Source organism: Fringilla coelebs, assembly GCF_963513975.1.
Source record: "Fringilla coelebs genome assembly, chromosome: 3".
Lineage (NCBI taxonomy): Eukaryota > Metazoa > Chordata > Aves > Passeriformes > Fringillidae > Fringilla > Fringilla coelebs.
The window spans coordinates 46,564,542-46,589,108 of record NC_140030.1 but is presented as its reverse complement, the minus strand read 5'-3'; the positions used below and the strand labels follow the sequence as shown (position 1 = coordinate 46,589,108).

Sequence of the window (24,567 nt, the reverse complement as noted above, 5' to 3'; positions counted from 1 at the left end):
TAAAGATGAGAATGGTTATCCAAATGTGTTTAGTAATTTGGGATTCCAGAAGAGACAGAACAGTGTAGGAAAGGTAAAAGCCTATGAAATATTGAGGGATGTAGAGGGAAATAGAGATTGGGTTTTCCTGGTCATTTCCAATGCAAGAACTGGAAATCAAGTGAAGCTAGCAAGTGGCAGCTACAGAATAGAAGTTAATTTTTAATCTCAGCATTGCTGAACTCTTCAGTTCCTGGTCACAAGATAGTACAAATGCTTATAGTATACATTGCTTTAAAAGGAGATAAATTCTTTCAAGAAGAATCCATTGGGAGCTATGATATATGTGAAAATAATGTCTGGCTCAGGAAGCTGCAAATGATTGAAAGCTGGAAGAGTTGTAGGGAGAGTATCAGTAACTGCTTCCCCAACCTTGAAGCACCTGCCTTTGAGTACATGACAGAACATGTTACTGGGCTACTCGAATCTTTGAGCATACCCAGCACAGGAATCATCTTTTGTTTAGTTATCCTGTGTGCCAGGCCAGGAGAATATGATGTTTTAGCAGCACTGCGTTCACACAGTCCTTCCTTGAGGCTTGAATATTTGTATACCCTTGATGCTTTCAATACTTGTGACATGTTTGGAAAACAGCTGAGTTATGGAATCCTCCCAGAGACAAGAAAACACAAGGAAAAAAATTGCATCTTCAGTTGAAAGTTGCTGTCAATTGAACTTTGGTGAATTTTTAAGTACTTCATATATGAAAACAGAATCATGTGATAGTTTAAATATGAACAGGCCATCAGTGCTCATAAGTTTCTTTCTTCAGGACAAAGCTGTCAAATTTATTCTTCATGAATAATAGTGGATTGCAGTTATTCAGTTTTCCTGATGGCTCAAATTGAGATGACACATGAGTTGCAAAGTAATACTTCTGGGTACAGTCTTCAAAGGTACTGAAGGATGTTCAGAAAAAAATTTGACCCATTGATTCTAAAGATGTGCAATGTCTGTAGTAAGAGGAACAGTAAGTGTTGTAGTCAAAGGTTTCTTAAAGCCTCCAAAGATCACAAAGATTTACTGCTCTACTGTAGAAGTATGGCTGAACAATCTCTTCAGTTTGGGGCATGTGCCTCTACTGTTCTCAAAGGCCAAGTCACAGTTCATGTCTTGCAGGACGGCTCTGTCTCCACTGTATTTGATGCAGAACCAAACAATAGGCAGAGCTGTTAATAGTACCCATCTTCCTGTCATAAGCTCTTGCTCAAGTTACTGATTTTGGGATACACATGAATGGGGTCCTCAAAGAAGAAAGGGAACTGTATGGTTCCTAATGGTAGTGTCCCCATGTGTTTCACAGTCAGATTTCCTTCTCTACAACTACGAAGTCCCCACACAACATGGGTTCAGTTCTAGTGAAGGAAATCAGGATTGTAGCCCTTAACATTTCTGAACATGAAGTTCAAGTGGGCATGCAGAGCATAGGCACGATCTGCACAGCACTGGTGTTTGCAGTGCAGGTGTTCCTGTGCCAGCTGCTAGATGCATACTCAGAAGTGGAATACATAACACTTAAAAATGTTTCTAAGAACCGCTGTTATTTTAAGGTAAGTGTTTGGTTTGTTCTGACAGAATTGCAGCAGAAAGATGAGAAAATGTTTACACTGATGAGCTCTTCCCAGAAATGTCATGCTGTAAATGTCTTGCATGCATGACCATATACGTGCAGGTTGTGGTGTTCTCTGTTGCTTTTTGGCCTCCTTGTCCATGATTTTGACCCCATCTGTCTTCCTCTTGCTTTTCCAACCCCTGTGCTTCACATTTCCCTCCCTTCTTCCCATGCTGTATTTTCAGAACAGGAAGTGCTGTTCTGAAACAGAAGTATGCTTCTCTTTCCTCCTGTTGAAATAGAGATGGAAGGGACTTTTCCTTTCCTGTGATTTCAACTTAACAGAAAGAAAGCTGGACTTCCCTCTGGTTTTGCTTTATTGGCTGAGTCTGGTGCTGCCTCTGCCCTTTACAAGTGAATTATTCATAAGTCACAGTACACATCACAAGAGAAGTGCATGCCATGCCTGTGCATGGTGGCATTTTGTGTGTGGCCTCCTGTTTCCTCCTTTGCATCACAGCTCAGAGTTAGGAAGTGGGTAAGAGAGGAGACTTCTTTTTATTTCATCTCATGCACTCAGAAAATAGGAGGAATGTCGTGTTCTGCTTCTTACCAGCATAGTTCCCAAAGAGGCTTACATGGTTCTGGTGACACATTTCCTACACCAGTTGTAAAGTAGGGCAGAGTTTTTGTAATATGGTGATGCTCATCACAGGCAGAGTTCATCAGACAGTGGATCTCTCCTGTGATCACAGTATACTTTGCTGCCTGTTTTTTACCAATAAGACTTGAAGCAAACTTCAAATAGGAAATCCCCTTAACTAGTCAAAAGAGAACTGGGATGATACTGAAGAAAGTAGAACTAACCTATAGTTTCTACTTTCAGTTAAAAAAAAAAAAAAGAGGGGAAGAAATGCAAGTTCCTCACTTTCACAGGAGATCCAGCGTGTGGAAATGAAGAAAAGCAGAAGGAAAAATGTTGCTACTTGGTAGGGTGTTTTTTCCATCCAAACATGGAAAGATAAATTGCTGGTTTTCCTTCTTAAAAATCTGAATCAGTAAGGAGGTTAAAAAGATAGTATGAAAAGATAGTATGCATTTTGATGAAGTGTACAAAAGGTCTGCTAAATTTTGTCAAGGATCTGTGATTTACTAATAAGGTCAGTAAATGACGAATAGGTTTTCTTAACCATATTTTAATTTATATGGGACACATTTGAAGATCAACATACAAAATTAGTCTGTGTTATGTTGTTTCATCACTGTTCTGCAGCATTTCAGGTTATTTTTACTTCTGTCATTGAGGGTAAATGTGCTTCATGACTGTCTGAGGATCTAATTGTTCAGTTTTGATCATCATTGCAAAGCAGTGTATATCCACACTTCTATACTCTGTGTCCAAAATGTTCTGCTCTTTATTATCAGGGTACTGTACAGACTGTACTGTACCTGATAAATAAGTGGTGGCAGAATACAAAGCACCCAGCAGTTAAAAAAATGGGGATGGATTAGGAATTGTGGATAAATTGCCTTGAAGTGATTTCTCTCCTGTTAAACTAATAAGAAATAAGGCTGAGGAACAGTGTGTTTTCCTAATGGATTTTAGTCTGCATGGTACATTTTAAAAAACATCTTTATAAACTCTGGAAAAAACACTAGAACTGTAGACTTGAAATGGCTGGAAAAAAGATAGTTTAAAGAAATGTATACCAAAAAGACTGTCTTCTCTTGTGCTGCAGTTTTCCAAAGCATGACAAAAATCAAGGATGGCAAAAGAGGATATATTTCTCTACTTTAGACACTGCTGTCTCACAGAAAGATTTAGAGTGCTGCTTCTCCATCTGCATTGGTTCCTTCCTATTTCCTTCTCCCTGTGCTATGCAGAACTCATGTCTCCTTACTCCCACTGCTGTGGGTTTGCTTATACTGTATGAAAGAGACTGAATTTTCTCTCCCATGACCTGGTTCAGTCTGTGTAAGATCATTGCAAGTAAAGCCTTGAATTATAAGCTCCTTAGGGCAGAAATCACTTTTTAAAATTATATTTTTTTATGTTGTGCATTGCTGCATGTGCAGCTGACTCTCAAGTAACATTCAGCATTGCATAACCAATATATTCACTATGGAGAATATATTGCCTTGGACACTATTTCAGTGAAACTGAAGTAGGAGTTCTCTGCAAAGGGCAAGAACAGGAAAACATGGGGGTGTTTCATTTAGAGATTGTGTGGATGACTGGTAAATAATTTTGTGGAATCAGCAGTAATCTTTATGAATTCTTATTTTTCTAGAGAGCACAAATTGGAAGAGGGATGGTTTGATCTGGTCTTGACTGTCTTATAACTTGTCTAAATATAGTCTCCTTTAATGTCTTTAGATGAAAATAAAGAGAACAGATTTGCCACCGAGCTGGATGAATATGGAGCAGATACAATGAGTGAAATAAATATTGTTGGGAGAATTGTCTTGAATATATGGAGAATGATGAGACATGAGGTAAATTTTTTTAAAGGTTAATGTTTTGATTTACTGAGTTTTCTAATTATTGCAGACTTAGTTGAAAGTTTCATGTAACTTGTACAATTTTTTTTCTTTAGGCGCCTTTTCAAATAGAGTAGTTTGCCAGTTTGTGAGACTAGGTTTTGTGTATCTCTAAACTGTAAAGAACTGAAGCCTTCATTTTTCAGTAATGTTTCTTAATTATACTCCTTTTCACTGATTTGTGGGTTTTGAGAACAACTTACTTGTTTTAGGAATTTGTCTAGTATGGTGCTTTTAGTTCAGGAAGTACTTGAACATACTCTAAACTGACAGATTTTTTTGTTGTTGTTCCATTTATAACTTTCCATTTAATACTCAAATAGCCCAGTCTTTACAAATCTTGTTCTGACCAAGTTCAGACCTGGTCTTTATGAACTACTTAATTCTGCATATTCTTTTCAATTGATAAGGGATGCTGTTTCCTGACTTGTAAATAGTTAGGGATTTCTAAGAATAAAGACTAACTTTTTTAACAAAATACTAACAAAAAGTTAATAAATCTAGTTCTTGCCGTTTTTGAAAAGTAAAGATTTTTCGATTACGAGAGCCACCATGCATCTTGACATGTCCACTGTGTTTTTCTAGGTGAATCTAACAAATTACACTTTTGAAAATGTGGGCTTTCATGTTCTTCATCATCGTTTTCCTTTATTTACATTCCGAGTTCTGTCTGATTGGTTTGACAATAAGGCAGATGTCTACAGGTAATGATCTATTAATCCATTTTGTTTGCTGTTTTTAAGGCCAGATTCTTAACATTGGGTAGGTGTAAGATAAAGCCATAATAGGAAGAAATAATCAATTTAGCTTAGGCACTAGAGCGGTGTATATGCAGCAACATGAGCTTATTTACTTGGATGTTCTGTTGTACAGTTATACCCTCAATATTACAACAAAATATTTTGAGTCACATTTTCAACATACCTGAATAGATGTACTGTTTTGAAGTTCTGTAATGTTTTTATTTTATTTTGTATATGCTATTCATCAGAAGGGCTTTTAATGAACTGCCAGGCTTCTGTTTTACTTCAAGTGCACGTCAAGCAAGCTAGGCTTAAAAGTATTACAAAACAGCACACAAGATGTCAAGACAGTAGCTATAGCTGCTTAAAAATACCTTCATGTGACATGTATCACATTCAGCTTCACTCTACTTGAAGCAGTTTGGTATTGTGTGATATGAACAATTAATGAAACTTCATACTGATCTGCACGTTGTTTGTGACATACATAAAATTTCTGTAAAGGTTTCTGTAGCTAAGTGGAAACATGATTTACACTGAAATTATGAATTTATGTTCAGCTGTGGTAAGCATTCTTAATACAGAAGGATGTTTCCACAAAGGTCCAGTCAGTTAAAAAACATGTAAAGAGATGAGGAGGTAGTTGTGTCTGTTTTGGTAATCCTTTGGGGCAGTGAGGAAAACAGGATATATTAAGTCATTGTGAGATGCCTGAACAGTAGCTTGCTGTAGCACAATGTGTGTGTCTTTAGAATACCTAAGTGTATATTTATATATGCCACGCTTCTGAAAGAGTGTTATGAAAATGTTCTTGAGGAAAATTTTATTTGCTGGTTTGTTACAAGTTACCATAAAAATACATTTGTCTTAGTAGAAAGACCAGCAGTCTTCTGATTGTTTATAATGAGGTGTTCACTCTCACAGATGGAAAATGGTTGATCATTATGTTAGCCGAGTTCGTGGGAATCTCCTGTTGTTAGACAAACTGGATTTGATTGACAGAACAAGTGAAATGGCAAGAGTTTTTGGCATTCAGTTCTTGCATGTATTAACAAGAGGCTCCCAGGTAAGAGTTCATTCTCCTTGTACTTCACAAAACCAAAATAGTTTTTTACAGAATATTCTAGTTCTTCGGTATCTTCTCAGTCCATATGTGTATTTTCATAGGGTCACAGAAAGCTGTTAATGTGAATTAACATGAAATTGAAACATAAAGAATACCATGCAATCTATTATTGCTGCTTTTGAACTGCCTAGTCTCCGAGGTTAAAAATAGGTGTTAAAAATAGAGTTCCCCAAATGTAATCACACCAGTGAATATCTTCTGCTGCATTCAGGAGCACTAAGGTTTCCCTTTGAGTTGGTATTGTTCACATTTACATGAGACTGAAAATGAGTGCTTTCTAAAACATTAAAAAATATAATTCATCGTGTTTTAGAAAGATGAGATTAGTTTCTTTTAGGGCAGACAAAGCAGCATTGAGTATGTTCTAAGTGACATTTCTGTGCAGCAGACCTCTGGGTGAGATTTTACAGTAAGACAAGAGGGGCTCTGGCTTTATTAAATACGTGCTATGCAAGATGTTTGTGGTTCTATTATTTTGATACCAGCATCAGAGGGAAAAGGGAGCAGAACTGAGCAAGATGTGCACTTTGTTTGGGAGCCTAGAAGTCTCCAGTAATACCAAAAGCTTTCCTTGCCCAGATTGTGAGTGACTAGGCTAACTGAACTGCTTTCATGGCTACATGTGAGACCTGAACAGCACCTGAAATGAGAGTCAGATACTCTGTCATGTGTTACAGCTCTTCTGTTATCATAAGCCAGCCAGATATGGGAGGTGTCTGAAGCTACAGTTTCCTTAACAATTCAATGCTTTTACAAAACTTTAGCCTCCTTTTTTTTCTTAGACTGCAGTTGCCTGTGTCATCTCTTGATCCAGAGAAGGTTCTTGTTGGCCTTTCTGGTAATGACCCTGTATTTGGGGGAAAAGGGGAGCAGGCTGGCAGGCACCATCAGCAGAAGCATGGCAGTGTTCAGTAGGTATTTGCCAGTTTAGCTCCCTGATCTGGTTCACCATACTATCAGAAAATACCACTGTTGGAGCAAGGGAAGAGAAATGCACAGTTAGGGACAGGGAGTGTGGGACTGGCATACTGCCAGCATAGATATGCTTAAACTGTCATGATTGCAGCCCACAAAGACTGTTCTGCCTGTCATTTTCTCAGATGTCTGTGAGTGGGAGTGAGCAACAGAAGCATGCTGCATTTTCTATCCTGACTGTTCTTTTCTCTTCCCTTCTGTGCACGTATGTTCTGTTTCCATTGAAATTTTCTAGATCACAAAAATGGCACTTGCAACAATTCCCAGTCACCTCAAATAATTTTTTTTTCTCACAGAAGAGTCACTACCCTTTATGAAGGTACTCCCCCTTAGCTAAAAAACATGTTAAATGGAATAGTAGTAAGAACAGATTTCAGGTATTTAATTTTTCCATGTTTGAATTTCTCACTGAGTTTTGCAATAATTTTTTCAAATTATTTTTGTTTATTGTATTAAGCCATCTCAAACATTTCTTAGTAGACTAAACAAAATCTAACAAGAGGTGGTCACGGGCATTACAGATAATCAGTCAGATGTTTGGAGAACTTGCTGGTTTTTGCACGGGAGACAGCAAGGCCCATTGAGAGAGCTTTAAACTCTGTTTGGAGGGGGAAAGGAATAAGATCAGGCTCACTAGAGATAAACCTGGGAGCATCACACCGGTGGTTGAGAAACACTGTCCTAGCAAAGTCCTTTGTTCTGCTGTCTCAGTGGCAATACAGGCTGGAGATCCACATGGGAGCAAAACCAAAAGGATTATTGATGTGTTAGGTACCATAGACACACGTGGGAATGGTCACGTAGGGATTAGGGCTTCTCCTTCTGCCTAAAAAAAGGTGGTAGGATCAATAGCCCAGCTGAGGTGCATCGGCACCAGTGCACTCAGCGTGGGCAACAAACAAGAGGCCAGTCCTGTTTTGTATCTTATTGATGATCTGGATAATGGGATTGAGTGCTCCCTTAGTCAGTTTGCAGGCAACTCCAAGTTGGGGAGGGAGTGTTGCTCTGCTGGAGGCTAATAAGGCTCTAGAGAGGGATCTGGATAGGCTGGATCAATGTGCTGAGGCCAATTGTGTGAGGGTTCTGCCCTTGGCTCCCAACAACCCCATGCAGGGCTACAGGCTAAAGAATGGCTGGAAAGCTGCCCAGTGGAAAGGACCTGGGGTGCTGGTCAACAGCAGCTGAACATGAGGCAATGTGTGCCCGGGTGGCCAAGAAGGCCAAGAGCATCCTGACCTCTGTCAGAAGCAATGTGGCCAGCACCACCAGATTGTCCCTTTGTACTCAGCACTGGTAAGGCCACATCTCAAATCCTGTGTTCATTTCTGGGCCCCTCACTACAAGAAAGACATTGAGCGGCTGGAGTGTGTCCAGATCCAGGCAGTGAAGCTGGTGAAGGGTCTGGAGCACAAGTCCTGTGAGCAGCAGCTGAGGGAGCTGGGGGTGTTTACCCTGGAGGAAAGGAGTCTCAGGGCTGACCTTATGGCACCCTGAAAGGAGGCTGTAGTGAGTTGGGGGTCAGGCTCCCAAGTAAGAAGCAATAGGACAAGAGGAAATTGCCTCAATTTGTTCTCTGGCTGGTTTAGATTGGGTATTAAAAAATTTTCTTCTCCAAGAGAAGGGTCAGACATTGGAACAGGCTGTCCAGGATCACCATCCCTGGAGTTAAGAGATGTGTAAATGTGGTGCTTGGCAGCGTTGGGTTAAAAGTTGGATTTGGTTGATCTTAGAAGTCTTTTCCAACCTAAATTCTACAATGTTATGAAAACTAGGGAGAAAAACCCAAAATCTACTTCTTGCCAGAACCAGTCCCTGACCTCCTTGTCATAATCTAAGTTCATCACTGGACACAAATAAATGTGCAATTAGTGCAAGGCAGCAGTGGCAGCTTATGTTGCTCCCCAACTACACATCAAACCCCAACCTCTGTTTAAGGTGCAGCATCTTGTTAAGGCTGTTGGTTCTGTAAGTTCAAGGTTAAAGAAATTATATCTAACCCATTCAGTACAATGATTGAATACAGAGTGGGTCAGGCAGACAGTCTTTAATAGTGATTTTTTACAAAGCACAGGATTTTACAATTATGTAGAACTGTTCTTTAATATTTTGGGATTTTTCAGTCCCTTGCCACCCATGTATGTAGTTTTCAAATCATGTATTATGTTTTCAGCTATTTTGGTTTTTATTCTGAATGGACATAGTGCTCACCTGCCCATTTGTACTTGTAAAGCCTTTACTAAAGCATCGAGTAATGCACAAATAAATAGGGCTAAGGTTTTTTTCTCTTGTTGCCAGCTACGCATATAACATTTTGTGGTATCTTGTTTTATGCTTCCTGTTCTGCTTGTGGTATCAAGGAGAAAGCATGTTACCCAATGAATTTACTACAGATTATACTTTGTTTTCTTTGATGATCTGCAGGTCTGACAGTAGTACAGTTCAGCAAATGCTCATTCACTGAGCATTACTAAACTGAGTAGCATGACCATCCACATATATTGTTGAAATCTGTTGGATGATTATTTTTTCCATATATAAAAAGTACTCAATTTTCAATTATTAGGGCTAAGTGAAGAGGAAACACAGAAAAGGTCTGCTGTATGTAATACAGAGTACAGAACCATAGAACAGTTAGGGTTGGAAGGCACCTAAAGATGATCGAGTGATATAAAATACAATTAAAATATAGGTTAAGAGCATGGCTATTTCTTTTGGAAAAGTAGTTATTGGTACTTTCAATTCAGGAAACGTAAGTGTGTGTTTGCACTAGTTAATACAGGTTTGTTCTGCACTTTTGACGATGGTGGTTGTACCCAAACTGTTTTGCAGTACCGTGTGGAGTCGGTGATGCTGCGCATTGCAAAGCCCATGAACTACATTGCTGTGACTCCCAGTGTCCAGCAGCGAGCTCAGATGAAAGCCCCACAATGTGTTCCCTTGATCATGGAGCCGGAATCCCGCTTCTACAGCAACGCTGTCCTTGTCTTGGATTTCCAGTCCTTGTATCCTTCCATTGTCATAGCATACAACTACTGCTATTCTACCTGCCTCGGACATGTTGAAAACTTAGGAAAGTAAGTTGCTACTCTTTTCTCATGATCTTTAATTCTGTAGGTACTTGAGTGTCTTTTCTAAAGTACTGAGAACCCCTGATTGCCATTGGAAATGATGGGCACATACGAATAGCAACATTTTCTGTTACACAATACAGATGATAAAAATCTACCATGTGGGTGTGGGCACGTGTTATACACATGCAAATACAAATCAATATGTATTTTTAATTAAATATAGAATTAGACTCTGTTCTCTTAAAAACCCCTGGAAACACCTCTGTGCATGTGTGTATGTACACCTCTTTGATTATTGTGATGATGTTGGTTTTTAATATTGCTTCAGCATAAGTTAAAATTGCTGTAAATTCACCGTCTGTCTTCAAAACTACATTGGGGTTATTCCTTAAGAATTATGATTGTTTGTGTATCACTTGTAGTTCACTCAGGTTCTAATTACTAAAAATTAAAAGGTACAATTGAGTTATTCTTTGTAGCATCTTTTACTGAGCTTAACAGTTATTCTCTTAATTGGAGAAAGATCTCACTGCTTGTTATAATTACCTCTATAAAACAGTATTTTGAAGAATGGAAAGATCCTAGGTGTCACCATCAGCTTTTCAAGTTCTTCATTTTAAATTCTGAATTTGTAGGAAGAAAGTAAGTGCAGTGTGGTACTTGGTAAACATGAATGGTTTCCATGGGGGATTACAGTACTGAGTACATACCTCCACTAACTCAGTATTTGGTAATAATTCATAACACAGAGCAGAATTGATAAATTATGCATGCATTGGAATTTAGCTATTTATTACTACTTTGTTCCTAGAACCTTCTGTATGTAGCTAAGAAATTTGAAATTATGTTTGTTTATACTTGAGATTATTCTGTCCTTGCTGGCATTATTAGCATTTTAATGTGAGCTGATGTTTTCACTTGATTAGTCTGTAAATGAATGAATCGTCTTCCTATTTAAATTTTCTCTTTATTAGGTATGATGCATTCAAATTTGGCTGTACATCTCTGAGAGTACCTCCTGACTTGCTCTACCAGATTAGACATGATATCACAGTGTCACCCAGCGGAGTAGCTTTTGTCAAGGTAATGATATTAGTGCTCTGTGACAGCCTTTTCACTGCCTGTTGGCTCACTTAAGATCAAATTGATATTGTAGTTTATGTTTTGCTGCGTTAAGAGCAGATAGAAAGGGGAGGTTCATTCTCTCGTTTCACAGTGTTTTTGGTATTTGTCAAAGTGCTGAACTTCTGGCATCTCAGGAAGTAAAATGTCTTTATGCTGTCCTTTATACTGAAGGCTTATTTCATCTATAATTAAACTGTATTTTACTTGTGCAGTTTGGGGATCAAACAGTAATTATCTGTGTGTAGCAATTCATTTTTCTCCTGCCTGTATAGCAGAATGCTTTCTTAGAAAAAAAGTAATGATTTGGGAGATGAGAGTCTCTGACTTGCTTTCTATTGTTCTCATTTTGTAATGCGTCCTGCTGGCTGATGTGTAATGAATATGGCCTGGAGCTGTTAAAAATATTTAGGCAATCACCAGCATACCTGTATTTAATGTAAAACAAAAGCTTCAAATAAAGAATACTTGCAGAATTTTAAAAAGATAATGTTCCTTCATCATTTAATACTTTGAGAATTAACAGCTAAATATTGAAGTCCCATTTTAGTTAATAAGGTTATCTAAACATTGCATCAGCAGGGCTGATGAATACAAAGAACAAAAAGCTATTTGTTCTGTCCTTAAGAGCTTTGCCTGTATTCGAGGTTCCTTGTAATGTTTGTGAGAAAAGCCAAACTGTTGGTGGCTTGGGCATCCTGCTAGTTAATTTGTCTTCCTATTAACTTCCTGTTAACTAACAGTTCTGGGGTTTGATTTTACTCTTAACTGTTTCTGTTGAGTTTTCTAACACCATGTTTTGCCTTGTTCCCTTTATGGCAGCCTTCAGTAAGAAAGGGTGTGCTGCCAAGGATGCTAGAAGAAATCTTGAAGACCAGGATAATGGTGAAACAGTCAATGAAAGCTTATAAGCATGACAAGGCTGTGACTCGAATGCTTGAAGCTCGTCAGTTGGGTCTTAAATACATAGCTAATTTCACTTTTGGCTATACTGCTGCTAATTTTTCTGGAAGAATGCCATGCACTGAGGTAAGGGTTGCAGGTAAAAATGTATAAAAATGTCGGAAAATCACTAGTCAGATAACATAATATTATTATTTGAAACAAACTAAATACCTTCAGAAAAGCTGCTTTGTCTTGGTTTGGAAAGACAGGTGCCTGCTAAAGGGGACAGGAGCCTCCCCTGAAATGGAGAATGCAAACCCTCCCCACCCCTCCGAATTGCTATGAATTTTAAATAAGGGGCTCTCAGGCAAAAAATATGTGAGCAGGAAATAACAGTTCTTTAATAGGGAAGGGAAAAAAATAAAACAAAATAAAACAAGGCAATACACTAGAACAACACTGTCAGAGTCAGAACTCAACCTGACACCCTGTGGGTCGGGGTGTTGGTAGCAGACCAGTTGGAAAAGGGGCTGCAGTCCTCCTGGAGTGTCAGGTGTGGTTCTGCTGGAGCAGGGGAGTCCTGTAGGAAAGGGGTGTATTCTTCCTCTGCAGATCCATGGAAGTAGAAGTAGCAGCCATTCCTCTGGGGAGTCCAGTGGAGAAGAGCTGTGTGGGGTGTCAGAATCTTCCAGGTTATATCTGTGTAGGAATGCTTGGCTCCTCCCTCTGGGCGGAGCATCTCACAATGGGTTGCTATAGTTCTTATCAGTCATGTGGTGACATTCAATAGCCCCTTATCAGCAGATGTCCCCTGTTGATTATGATCACTCAGGAAGAGAGATAAGGAGAATTGCCCACTTGACGCCAGACAACTGCCATACAGATGGCAATAGAATACATCTTGCCTTGCAATCTGGAACATGCTTTTATTTGTAGTTCTGAAAATCAGCAACTTAGTATTTATTTGTGATCTTCCAGAAAAACATAAAGGTCGTTTTCTTCCTGTAAAGGAGCATTTGGAGTTGGCATTTCTGTAGAACTGTTTCCAAAGGTAGATTAGATTACAGTTCTAGTAATGGAAATAAAACAAAACATTCTAGCTTTTTCTTCATTTTCATAGGAATCAGCAGACTCCAAAAACTAGAGAAAACGATCCTGAGCAGTCTTGTCTTGCTCCATAGATTTTTAATATATATTATAAACATCTAAAGAAGTTTAAAACAAATTCTTCTTTATTTTACTACTTAGTAATTTTTGATAATTTTTCTTTTAGTTTTTGTTATTTTGGGGTAAGTTAAGCAACCTTTTTATTTATTATATGCATTTAAACCATGAAATAAAATATGTCATCTCAATACCATGATTTTCATAACAAGATCAAGCATGGTTAGACTGTGTTTACCAAGAGCTAGTATTTGGTTTAGCAGTAGAATAAAGATTTTCAATCTAACTTTGCAGATTGGAGACAGCATTGTCCACAAAGCCAGAGAAACATTGGAGCGTGCCATTAAACTGGTGAATGATACCAAAAAATGGGGTGCTCACGTTGTATATGGTGATACAGACAGGTAATTCATGATCTGCTTCTTAAAATCATAATAGTTCTTTATAGAGAGATAGATTTTGCTTTTGTCTCAGCAAGGCAAATTTATGATGCTGAAAAGGATATGTGGATCTTCTCTGGATGTTGCTTACTGCCTTGCAGAATATGCAAAGTGAATAATACTGAATTTGCTTGGGTTTCTTTAAGTACTTTAAAGGTTTCCTTTCTTTTGAAAATTATGTGGAACAGAAAGAGGGGGGAAAATATTTTTTCAGTTGTGAATGAATATAAATCTCATTTACCAAATTATTATTTATTTTGTGCCTGTTTCTGATGCCATTTTTATTTTTGAAAATAGAGTATATATATAGGCACTGCACCTCGAGGCAGGCACTGTTTTAAGCTTCAGAAGTGGATACAATTCAAAAGCAGCCACCAGAGCATACAGAGATATTATTAGGCTGCCTGACATACATTTTCTCAGTCAGTCTTTCATCTAAATAATAGCCATGCTCTAGGCATATCCATCTCTGTTCCACACTTGGACAATTTTTCAGCCATTGGGAAATAAAGCTTGTCTGGCTGTCCTTTCTTAATAACTTATGAATCCAGTGGCTGATTTCAGCCAGATCTGATAAAAAACCTGACATTTCAAAGATACTGAATTCATAGTGGTTTCATTTAAAAAAAATTGTTGGAGAAAGGAAGTAAAATCCTGCTGCTTCCCGTAGTGGGGAAAAAATGGTATACCAGAGCTCTTTACAATACTTCCCTGGGAACTCCAGTTTTGCAATGTGTGGGAGCAGTCCATTCCCTGCCTCATCAGATAGTCACAGCATTCATTAGCCCTTTGGCACTCCTCATCTCATGCTGAACACTGAAGTTTCTCAGATTTTTGGCTTTTCTAGCTGAAGAAGGGGAATACAACTCATAATAACATCCCTGCCTTGCTACCAGGAAACTGCAGTGTATGGTTTTCAGGAACTATGTTGAATAGATTTGCATTCACTTCCTGTGTCTGATTTCTTGTAGCATGTTTGTACTCTTGAAAGGAGCCACAAAGGAGCAGTCTTTTAAGATTGGTCAAGAAATTGCTGAAGCTGTGACAGCAACAAATCCCAAGCCTGTTAAACTGAAGTTTGAAAAGGTAAAAGGAAAGTATTTTGCTTGAAATGTGTTGGGTGTTATCCAACCAACAACAACAACAACAACAAAACAAAAACCAAACAAAAGCCCAAAAAAAGTTGAAGATAAAAGATGTTTCTGAACCCTAATATACATAAGGATAAACAAGTCACGTGCCATTTCTGTCAATACATTGCAAGCTCCTTAATGCCTCGGGGACCTTTTCAGAGGAGCACTACAGTGTGAACAATAAAGAGAAATATTCCTAATTTCACATCAGTGGCCTGTTGTCCTGGCAGCATCAGGCAGTTTGAATTCTTTTTGGGAAATATCTCCCTCAGTTTGGTATTGTGTACCTACAATTGAATCAATATGTGCAACTTAGCAGAAATGTTCACCATCCCCAGTTCCAGTGCATTAATTACAAGCCTGATTTTTATTTTTCAGCCAGCCTTAGCACACTCACTTCAGCATATGTCCACATGATCCATACACCTGTAAAATGAAAAGTCATTAAAATCCATTCGTTAGGCTTCTGGAAGAAATATTAACCACAACAAATCTTTTGTAGAAGAGTAAGGCAGTATGTTACTGATTTTGCAGGAAGATTGTCACTGTGAAGTCATTAGCAAGGTGTTCAGGTCAGTTAGCATTAGTTCAGGTGGTCTGGATATTTTCAAAGTACATACCTGACTCAATAAGGTCAATCAAAATTTGTAAGCCTGAGGCAACCTAAACTCACTGCTCCTTCTTCCATGAAAGTCAGGAAGATATGATGTTATCCTAGTAATGCTATGAAGAAGAAATTGTTCTCCATTCTTTCATTTTAAAGTATTCAAGGAATACTTACCACAGTCAAGAATCAAATAAGAGGTTGGAGAAAACAAGCAAAAGAGACCATGACCCTAAAAATCCAGTCCTGAGAAAACTGTTCTCCAAGCACAGGCGTTTAAAAAGTATATTTGTTTCAAATAGAGATCCTAGCAGATTTTTGGCATCTCCTTAAGTTTGAAAACAGTAAGTTCTAAGCCACTAATTGTGCTGGGAACATTTTCTTCCCTGATGTTTAAAATGAAGTTGTCTTTAGAAGAAAGAAAGATAATAGAGTTACATTAGAAATGGTGACAGGTGCAATCCAGAAAAGTAAAGGTACTTGCAACAATGTATACTGTGTGTCACATTCCATCTGAGCTTCAGCTAAATGAAAAATAAAGTGATTTAAGAATAGAACATCACAGAATCCCAACTTCCTCAGCCATCCTTTAAGAGTCCCTTGATCTATTTTATCAGTTGTGATGATTTAACAAATAAAAGCAAACAAACAAAGAAAGCACAGTATTCCTTAGGAAACCCTCTATGTTCCAAACACATTCCAGACTGGGCTGTCTTCTTTCTAAACGTTCCAGGTCTACTTGCCATGTGTCCTGCAAACTAAAAAGAGGTATGTGGGCTACATGTATGAAACACTGGACCAGAAGGACCCCGTATTTGATGCCAAAGGCATAGAGACAGTCCGAAGGGACTCCTGTCCTGCTGTTTCCAAGGTAAGCTATTCATAGATTTCTTCCTGAATGAAATTACAATCTTCTGTTTTTTCACTTTTTATTTGTCCTTTCTCAAAGTTTCTAGGCCTTTGAGTTGTCTTAATCTTCATCTGTTTTTCTTGTGTGAGCTATTTGAAAGATAAATTGAAGATCTTTTACAGCATTACAAGGATTTGTATTTTACAGCTTATATTTCATCCCATAAAAAGCCCTTGGCCCATATAAGCCCTCTCAAAGACCATTCTTGATCCAGTTCACTTCAGCTGGAAGTATTACTGCCAGATGAGTGAGACACAGTGATCTGTCTTCCAAATAGCTCACTTACATAATTCTAGTTCAGCTAAGAATTCCCTTAAAAACCTTTTTTTTCACCTGTTTATTTTAAGCTGTGTATTGAGAGGTTAAAAAGAAATTAGGAAATCTTGTCCTTAGCCAAATTAAAAGAAATTTATGCCAATAAAAAAGATAATAACATAGAAGGGTAAAGTCATGGCAAAATATTTTAGATAGCAGGATAAAACATCTTCTCTCATACTTTAGAAACTTCTATAATTGTTGAAAAAAATCTTAGTGCTGGAGTATGGATGATGTCATGAAAGATGTGGCAAATTGAGGAAAAAGTTGTCCAGTAATGTGTTTATAAATGTCTTTAGGTGGAAGACATTGCAACCTATCAATATTCTACTTCACCACTGATACTTTTTCTAAGCACTGTATCTGTATTTCCATATAATTTACTGAATTAATTGCAATTAATTGTTTTTTATTCAAACATACATTTTTTTTCTCACCTTTCTCTTTTGGTTGTAAAGATACTTGAGTGTTCTATCAAGCTGCTATTTGAAACACGGGACATAAGTCAGATCAAGCAGTATGTTCAGAATCAATGCATGAAGTTACTGGAAGGAAAAGCCAGCATGCAGGACTTCATCTTTGCAAAAGAGTACAGAGGGAGCTCAGCATACAAACCTGGAGCCTGTGTACCTGCTCTGGAAATCACCAGGTAATGAGATCAAGAAGTGCTAATCACAGATATTTCTTATCTTGACCCTTGTGCTGACAGGTTTGACAGGTTATGGGTAGAAGCTCTTGATCCTTGTACTGATGGGATAGCAGATTGTGGATATTTTTTCTCTTGACCTTTGTACTGTCAAGTTACAGGTAGCAGTCAGATGTTTTCTTCAAATACTATTGAAGCAGTTGTCGCTAAATTTCTTCTGTATGTGAAAAGAGATGATCCTGGAAAGAGCCACACGTTCAAGAGGAAAGTCTTGTCAGGGCACTGTAGTAGTGTGTTCACTTCTGTTACTTACAGCTTGGGTTTTGTACAAGGGCTGGACTCTCCAAGATTATTCATCACTCCCAGTTATTAGATGTGTTACAAATTGTGACAGTGATGTCTCTTGGTGCTGTGAAATACATTACCAGGCATAGTTTTTCATTTTTAATAAAGTACCTTACTTAAAGTTAATATTTCATCTTGTTGATATCCTTGATCAGTAATAGAAAGGCAGATAACGTAAGCTGAAACATTTTGCCACCTTGCTTAATACAAAAGGTCTTCCAATTAAGCTATGCTTCTGTAATAAAACGTCGAAGTCCAAAACTGATATCTCCTTCAAACTGAATTGTCCTTTGCTTTCTAAGTGAAGGATAATTCAGTTTGAAGCAGGTATCATGCTACTGAGCAAGCAGTTTCAGAAAGCAAAGGACCAGAATTTGACCAGAAAGCAAATTGTACTTGAGCTCTTTTTAGTACCCTGGCTCTTCCTTACTCAAATATTTCTTTAAGGAAGTGGTAGCTAGAAAACAGTGTGCATGCAAATCCAAGTGACCTGAAACAGACCGTGTCTTTAGGGTTTGTGCCTCAGGTTCTAAAATTTAGATCTGATGACAAGACAAGATAAAAATTAAACATTTTGGTCCTGTGCTTCATAATCGGCACTAACTCCAGTCATATGGAGAGCAACTAATCTAATCAGATGGGGAAGCTTACAGTCAAATGAAATAACTATGAATCTGCCTCTGGATGCATTCTCAAGGCTGTGTTTTGGCAGGAGGATGCTTGCCTACGACCGTCGCTCGGAGCCGCGCGTCGGGGAGCGCGTGCCCTACGTCATCGTGTACGGCACGCCCGGCCTGCCCCTGATCCAGCTCGTCCGGCGGCCCCTCGAGCTGCTGCAGGACCCCAGCCTGAGGCTCAACGCCACCTACTACATCACCAAGCAGATCCTGCCCCCCCTGGCCAGGGTGTTCTCGCTCATTGGCATAGACGTCTTCAGCTGGTACCACGAGCTGCCCCGGGTGAGTGTTTGCAGGCAAGAGTTAGCAAGCGCAGTGTGTCTGGCTGCAGTGTTTGGCCTTGCTGTGACTTCTTTAGTGGAATAAGGTTGATAGGCGGCAACAGCAAAGGTGTTTTTGTGAAGTAGTGTTTGATGCTCAAATATGCAGTTCTGATTCTTAGATCTTCTGTGTGGGTTTTTTTTCACGTAGTAAATCAGTTTTTCCAACCCTTCTGTGCAGGGCTGATCACAGTCATCCTCTGTTTCCTGATCCCTTCTATAGTTTAAGAGATTATTTTGCCATAACTCTATTTTTAGCAGTATGTGTATGTGCATCTGTTTGGCCGTACCACTTTTTATATCTCTCTATATTAGATGTTGGAACTTCTGTTTTTCCAAAATGTTCTGACATCTCTTGTCTGTATAGAAAGGGTGGCATGCCCCAGCAGCAGGAACACTTCAAAAATTTTTTCGCCAGAAATTTAAAGCCAATAATACCCAAACATGACTTCCCTAAAAGTTAAAGAAGTTGTTGAAATGCAGGAAAAGAAGCTTTAGATAGCTGGATTTTAGTTTGTGATTCCCCTGACAAAAAGGGTTGGTGAAAGACAGTGTATCTGTGTGGTTTGGTTACTCTGCTCAGAACAGACTGCAGCAGCGTAGTAATACATCATGTTCCCACTGCAATATAGCAGTATAGCTGTATTTCCCAATACAGCCTTGATTGACTTCAGTTCTTCTTCTTTTCTTTACCTTTCCAATGGCACCGTGGCAGTCACCTTAAGTATCTCCAACAAGCTGTTCTAAAAAGGTAAAAAGAGCCCTGGCTTTCTGCAAGGCCAAGGAGCAGCGAGGAAGTCACAGGGAGCAGAGCAGCAGGAGAGTGAAGGATAGCACAAAGCAAAAGTCATGCAGCAGCAGGAGTAAGCGCAGAGAACAAACTTCCCAGGGCAATGGGCCGGTGGTGGAGCCTTGTCCAAGGAAATCCGAGCATGAGCTAGTGCTATGGACCAAAGCAGCATGGCAGAGCTGTGCTCAGGACTGCCCGGCACAGACACTCGAGGGCAGGCAGCGTCAGAAGGCAGCCACTGGAGCTGCAGCAGGGCACATTTAGATGCCAATCAGACCAGCACCTGAAAAAGGAACAGCTGCAGGAGGCAGAGTTTGAGGTGAGATCAGGAGTTAGGGATGTGTGACCAAGGATTTTTCTGGTTACAGATTCCCTGTGGAATAGGTGTCGGGGAGGGGTCTGTTCAGTGTATCACTTCAGGGCCAGTGCTCTACTCTTCAGGGTGCTGTGATCCATGTTCATAATTTGTGTATGAGCCCAGGCCCTGCAGGCCATCTTGCACTTTCGTACTCCTTTGGAAAAAAAAAAAAACAACTATGTAATGTAGGAATAAGGCAAGCTGCTCTTTGGAAGTTCATTACCTCTTCATTATTTTTCTTGACAGATTCAGAAGGCTGCCTCAGCTGCCCACACTGAGCTAGAAGGACGCAGAGGCACCATCTCCCAGTATTTCACGACCTTACACTGTCCTGTGTGTGATGAACTGACCCAGTATGGGATCTGTAACAAATGCAGAAGCCAGCCACAGCATGTGGCAGTGATTCTCAACCAAGAAATCCGAGAGTTGGAGCGTAAACAAGAGCAGCTGCTCCAGGTACGATTGAGCATTGTCAGATGTCTGCCAGCAGAAGACAGGGGCTGAAATTTCAAAGCAGTGCGTTACTGAATACTCCCAACAGAAATGGGAAGTGTGGTCCAGGTGTTAAATGTGCTGCAGCTTGTTTGCTTTACCCATTGCTGTTGAAGGCAGCACAGCAGCTGTTACTCTCCTAGGCTTTTTGAAAAGCTAAGGCAAAGGAAGGGGTCAGAACAGAAGATGCTTTTCTCATTTTCTTCTGATTTTTAAGAGTACCTTAAATGGTTTGTATATAATATTTATAATGACAGAGAGCTGTGAGAGTGTAAAAGATTCGTTCTTTTTTGCAGTAAAATAACAGATGATATTCTAGAAACAAAAATGTTTGGGTCAGAAAATTTATTTATTTATGTGTAAAACATGGATGTGGTTTAGCTTGGGGATTTTCTTGTTACCTTTCCTCTCAATAGGAATTTTCCAAGCTGCTTTTTCCCCTTGAGCTAGAAGTCAATTAAGAGGGTAGCTGACTGTGCTCATGAATATATTACAGCAAAGCACAGTGCCTCCCCTTGTGGAAACATATGCATACCCTCACCTAATTTTCATACTGTCATATTTTATAATTAATAAATATTTTAGTTAAAATTTATTTTTAGCACTAGCACATGAACCATTTTGAAGACTTGTCTGAATGTCAGGGATATAAATGTTCCTAAATCTAAGCATTGATTTCATAGGTTCTCATGGGGTTGCTAAAAATACACTGTAATTCATTTCATAAATATTTCATTACTCAGGTGTGCACTTCTTTCTGTATTTTGTAATATTTGCCCTTATCTGCATTGTGAATGGCAGAAATGAGGAATTGCATGTTCTGCTGTTTTCCTGTGGTACTTTGAACCCTTTGCATTGCTCTTGTTCTGAAATAAAGCAGAACTTGGCAGGCTGGTCCAGCCCCACAGAAGGGTCAGTGGGTTTGATTAGAACATTCTCTTGTCCCTGCAACACACAACAGCTCAGCAAGGCCTGGGATCCTGTCCCAGTCAGTGTTTGATGTCTCTGTAAGAGCATCTGTCTTATTTTAATATGAAGGCTTATATATCCTTCACAGCTTAAATTTTTAGCCCTTTGAGATTAGAAACATGCTGGAGCCAGCAGAAAACTGATATAACATTGAGCTGTACATTATTTTAAACTGCACTCAAAAATTACGTGCTCTAGGTTAAAACCATAGACTTCTCCCCTGAACACAAACTGAACTTAGGAGTTGTCTCAAGTACCACTTAGTTTGGTCCCTTACATTTAAACCAGCCACAGCCTCTTTCAGGAGAGCTAGGATAGAATTCTGAGGTTACAAACCTAGAACCAGCTGTTTAAATCCTGTTCCTTCTGGTCACAGGATTGGCATCCTCTGAGGTGCCACCTGTGGGACTTGGCCAGGAGGGGCTGCCCCTCTCCAGCTGTTGTCAGTCTGCAGGGATTTGGTGCTGATGCAGGCCTGGCATCACCGTGGAAGGTGGAAGGAAGGAAAAGAACTAGTTTTAAAAGCAAAGGGATACAATTTGGGTTTGTTGATCAGGCTATGCAAGTGATGGGATAAATTGTGTAACATTTTAATGTTACAAAACAGAGGTGTGGTTGGAAGCAAATTTCTAAGGTTTTGGAAAAACTGTTGGAGGTGGCAAATGCTGCAAGGGTTAAAAATCAAATAGTAAAGCAGGGGCCTTTAGTTTCCTAAAGGTGTCTACCTTTGGAAAAACTGTGCCTGCTGCTGTTTTATTCCATCAGATATCTCACATTAAAAGTACTTTCAAGCAGCATTAACAAGTAATTTCTTGAAGGAGAGCAGTGCAACTTCTGTGGCCTGTGTATTTCAGTGTTGGGATTGATTGACTCTGACTAGGTAAAGCTCTAATTAAAGCTTATCCTGAAATGAGTAATTTATTTAAAGTCCCTTTTCTCTGCAGCGAATAACTGCAGGACAAGAGTTCTTTCTTTTTTTCACTCAGAGAGAGTAAGTTTATCACAAATAGAACACACTGCCCCGCTTAACCCCAGTCAGCTTATTTACCTTGTTTTTAAAAGTTCCACTACATGCAAGTAGAACTTAATTAGCAGGATGGAAGCCCAAGCTGTAGAGTCCTGCTGTTGCTCTCTGCCCCGTTCAGTGGGTGATGCTGCCAGCCCCACAGCAGCAGCCAAAGGAGCTGTCTGGCAGCAGCCCAAGAGGCTGAGGCAGAGAAGGGAGCTGCCGTGGGTCCCTCCATGCTGGGGAGAAGCTCTGTGCAGAAGGGCTGTGCCTGATCCAGGCTGGAGGTTATAGTAATCCCTAGGGGTTTATGCCTCACTTGTGTTGTTTAAAATCCCTGTTCTCCTTTTCCCCTGCAACGCAGATATGCAAGAACTGCACAGGCTGCTCCGACCGGCAGGTCCAGTGTGTCTCCCTCAACTGCCCCGTGCTTTTCAAGCTCTCCAGAGTGAGCAGAGAACTGTCAAAGGCACCCTATCTCCGCCAGCTGCTTGACCAGTTTTAAATGATCTGTGTTACAGGATTCCAGGTGCTATTTTTTTTCCTTCAGTGTTTACCACACTAAGACTATTGTGCATGGTGCTTTTTCAATTCTCACCTAGTCCAGGATTTCCATTTTAACTGTTGGGTTTATTGTCTGAAGAATAATGAACGCTTACCATAACTAAATTGAAAAAAAAAAACCCCAACCCATTTGTTGATCTATGAATAGCTCACTTTTTAAGATGTAAAAATTTCTTCTTCCTTTCATGTTTCTAACATACTGTTTTATAATGCTGATGTTGAAATAGCTCTGTGTAACATCTTGTAAATCCATTTCAAAGTAGAAGTCGAGTTTACTTCCTGGAGGAAGGAGCACTGAAAACCTCTTGAAATGATAAAACCATTCGTGTGTGTTCTTGAACTGTCAGTATCAAGACGTGTTACTTATATATTCTCCATTCACTTTATAATTTTGTCTGCGAAATATTTTGTAAATACACTTTTTTACTTTTCAAACAACTGAGTAAAATAATGTGCAATGACTTTTATACAGATAATTTTAAAGTTGGTTGGTATATCTCCTCCTAAGTTTTGCTTGATTTCAAGTAGATTGTTATTTTGATCAGACTGTGCAAGCAGTAGTACCATGTGTAGCATTTTGAAACATTATTTTCTAAAAATTGCTGTCTTGCTTTAGCTATTAATGGGGCATTGTGAGGAACTGTGCAAAGACATTTTTGTTACAAACCTGTGGGACTGTTGCAATACTTTAAATATAAAATTTTATTCCATTTTTGCTTGTTTTGTATAGACATTTCTATTGCTTCTAAATATGCTTAAAATATTTTCTTTCCTTACGTACTGTACAGTTAAATCTTATTTGCCACCATCTTGACAAAATGTGTATTTAGAATATTTGTATAACTGTATAAAATGGAAAAGGAATTATGTGGTCAGTGCATTGTTTTCTAAACTGGAAATCATTTTGTTTTAGAAGTTAATAATGGAAACCATATTAAAGTTGAATAAAATGATATGGTAAAAAATGATATGGGTTTTTTTTAATATTTACCTTCAATTTGTTTCCTTCTCTGGCACACACAATAATGTAAAAACAAGACTGCTCAAATTAAAGTTAGGAATCCAGCTTAAACTTTGGGATCTAAAACATCAGTTGAAGTTCTTAGAGGCTTCCCCAAACCAGAAGAGAAACATTTCCAGTTTTCCATTAGTCAGAAAAGAACCAAGTTTTAAATTTAAAAGTCTAGAGAAGGTTTGAAAAACAGAAGAAAACTTTATTTACATCAAGGAACCTGAGTGCCTTCTCCAGATAAGAATTTATTACAGTCAAGACACCAGTCAGTCTATCAAATGTCACATTACACAGTACAATATAAAACCCACACCAAGCAGAATAAAAACTATTACATATATAATAGAAAATCCACAGATTGCGATGCACTTGTATGCAAAGTAACTCTAAAAAAACAAAACAACAAGGCAGAAAACTTTGCCTGGTCTTGCATTCAAGCATTGGTCACATACAGAATAAAAGTGCAAATGCCAGGAATGAGTGCTTGTAGTACAGTCCAGCACTTGGCAGTGCCTCAGGATAAATAAAGTATTAAATGACACTTAGCTGCAAGAGGTTACCTTTCACACTGGAGCAGAGCACTCGTCTTCAAACTATTCCTGAGTTTGTGGACAAAAATAGGATTCTTATCAAATTCAGGTATCTAATTCATGGATTAAAGGTCTTGTCCTCAACAGAGGGATGGCTTTTCTAGCATAAGCAGGGCAGTAGTAATGTAATACAGTTACTCCAAGTAATTTCAACCCCCAACATGTAAGTACTTGAGCT

The 24,567-nt window shown here is 39.0% G+C and overlaps 1 protein-coding gene across 1 annotated transcript in view; it reads left to right on the top strand.

The window, feature by feature from the left end:
• The window catches only part of REV3L (REV3 like, DNA directed polymerase zeta catalytic subunit), a 112,230-nt gene extending 88,529 nt beyond the window's left edge, over positions 1-23,701 (top strand). The window contains exons 20-32 of the mRNA XM_084203151.1: positions 3,969-4,087; positions 4,718-4,836; positions 5,800-5,941; positions 9,806-10,050; positions 11,022-11,130; positions 11,992-12,198; positions 13,513-13,622; positions 14,630-14,744; positions 16,129-16,266; positions 17,079-17,269; positions 18,324-18,570; positions 20,003-20,212; positions 22,588-23,701. Of these exons, the coding sequence (XP_084059277.1) occupies positions 3,969-4,087; positions 4,718-4,836; positions 5,800-5,941; positions 9,806-10,050; positions 11,022-11,130; positions 11,992-12,198; positions 13,513-13,622; positions 14,630-14,744; positions 16,129-16,266; positions 17,079-17,269; positions 18,324-18,570; positions 20,003-20,212; positions 22,588-22,728 (2,093 nt within the window). The 3' untranslated portion in view covers positions 22,729-23,701. The remainder of the gene's footprint in view (positions 1-3,968; positions 4,088-4,717; positions 4,837-5,799; positions 5,942-9,805; positions 10,051-11,021; positions 11,131-11,991; positions 12,199-13,512; positions 13,623-14,629; positions 14,745-16,128; positions 16,267-17,078; positions 17,270-18,323; positions 18,571-20,002; positions 20,213-22,587) is intronic.
• Positions 23,702-24,567: the final 866 nt, after the last annotated feature.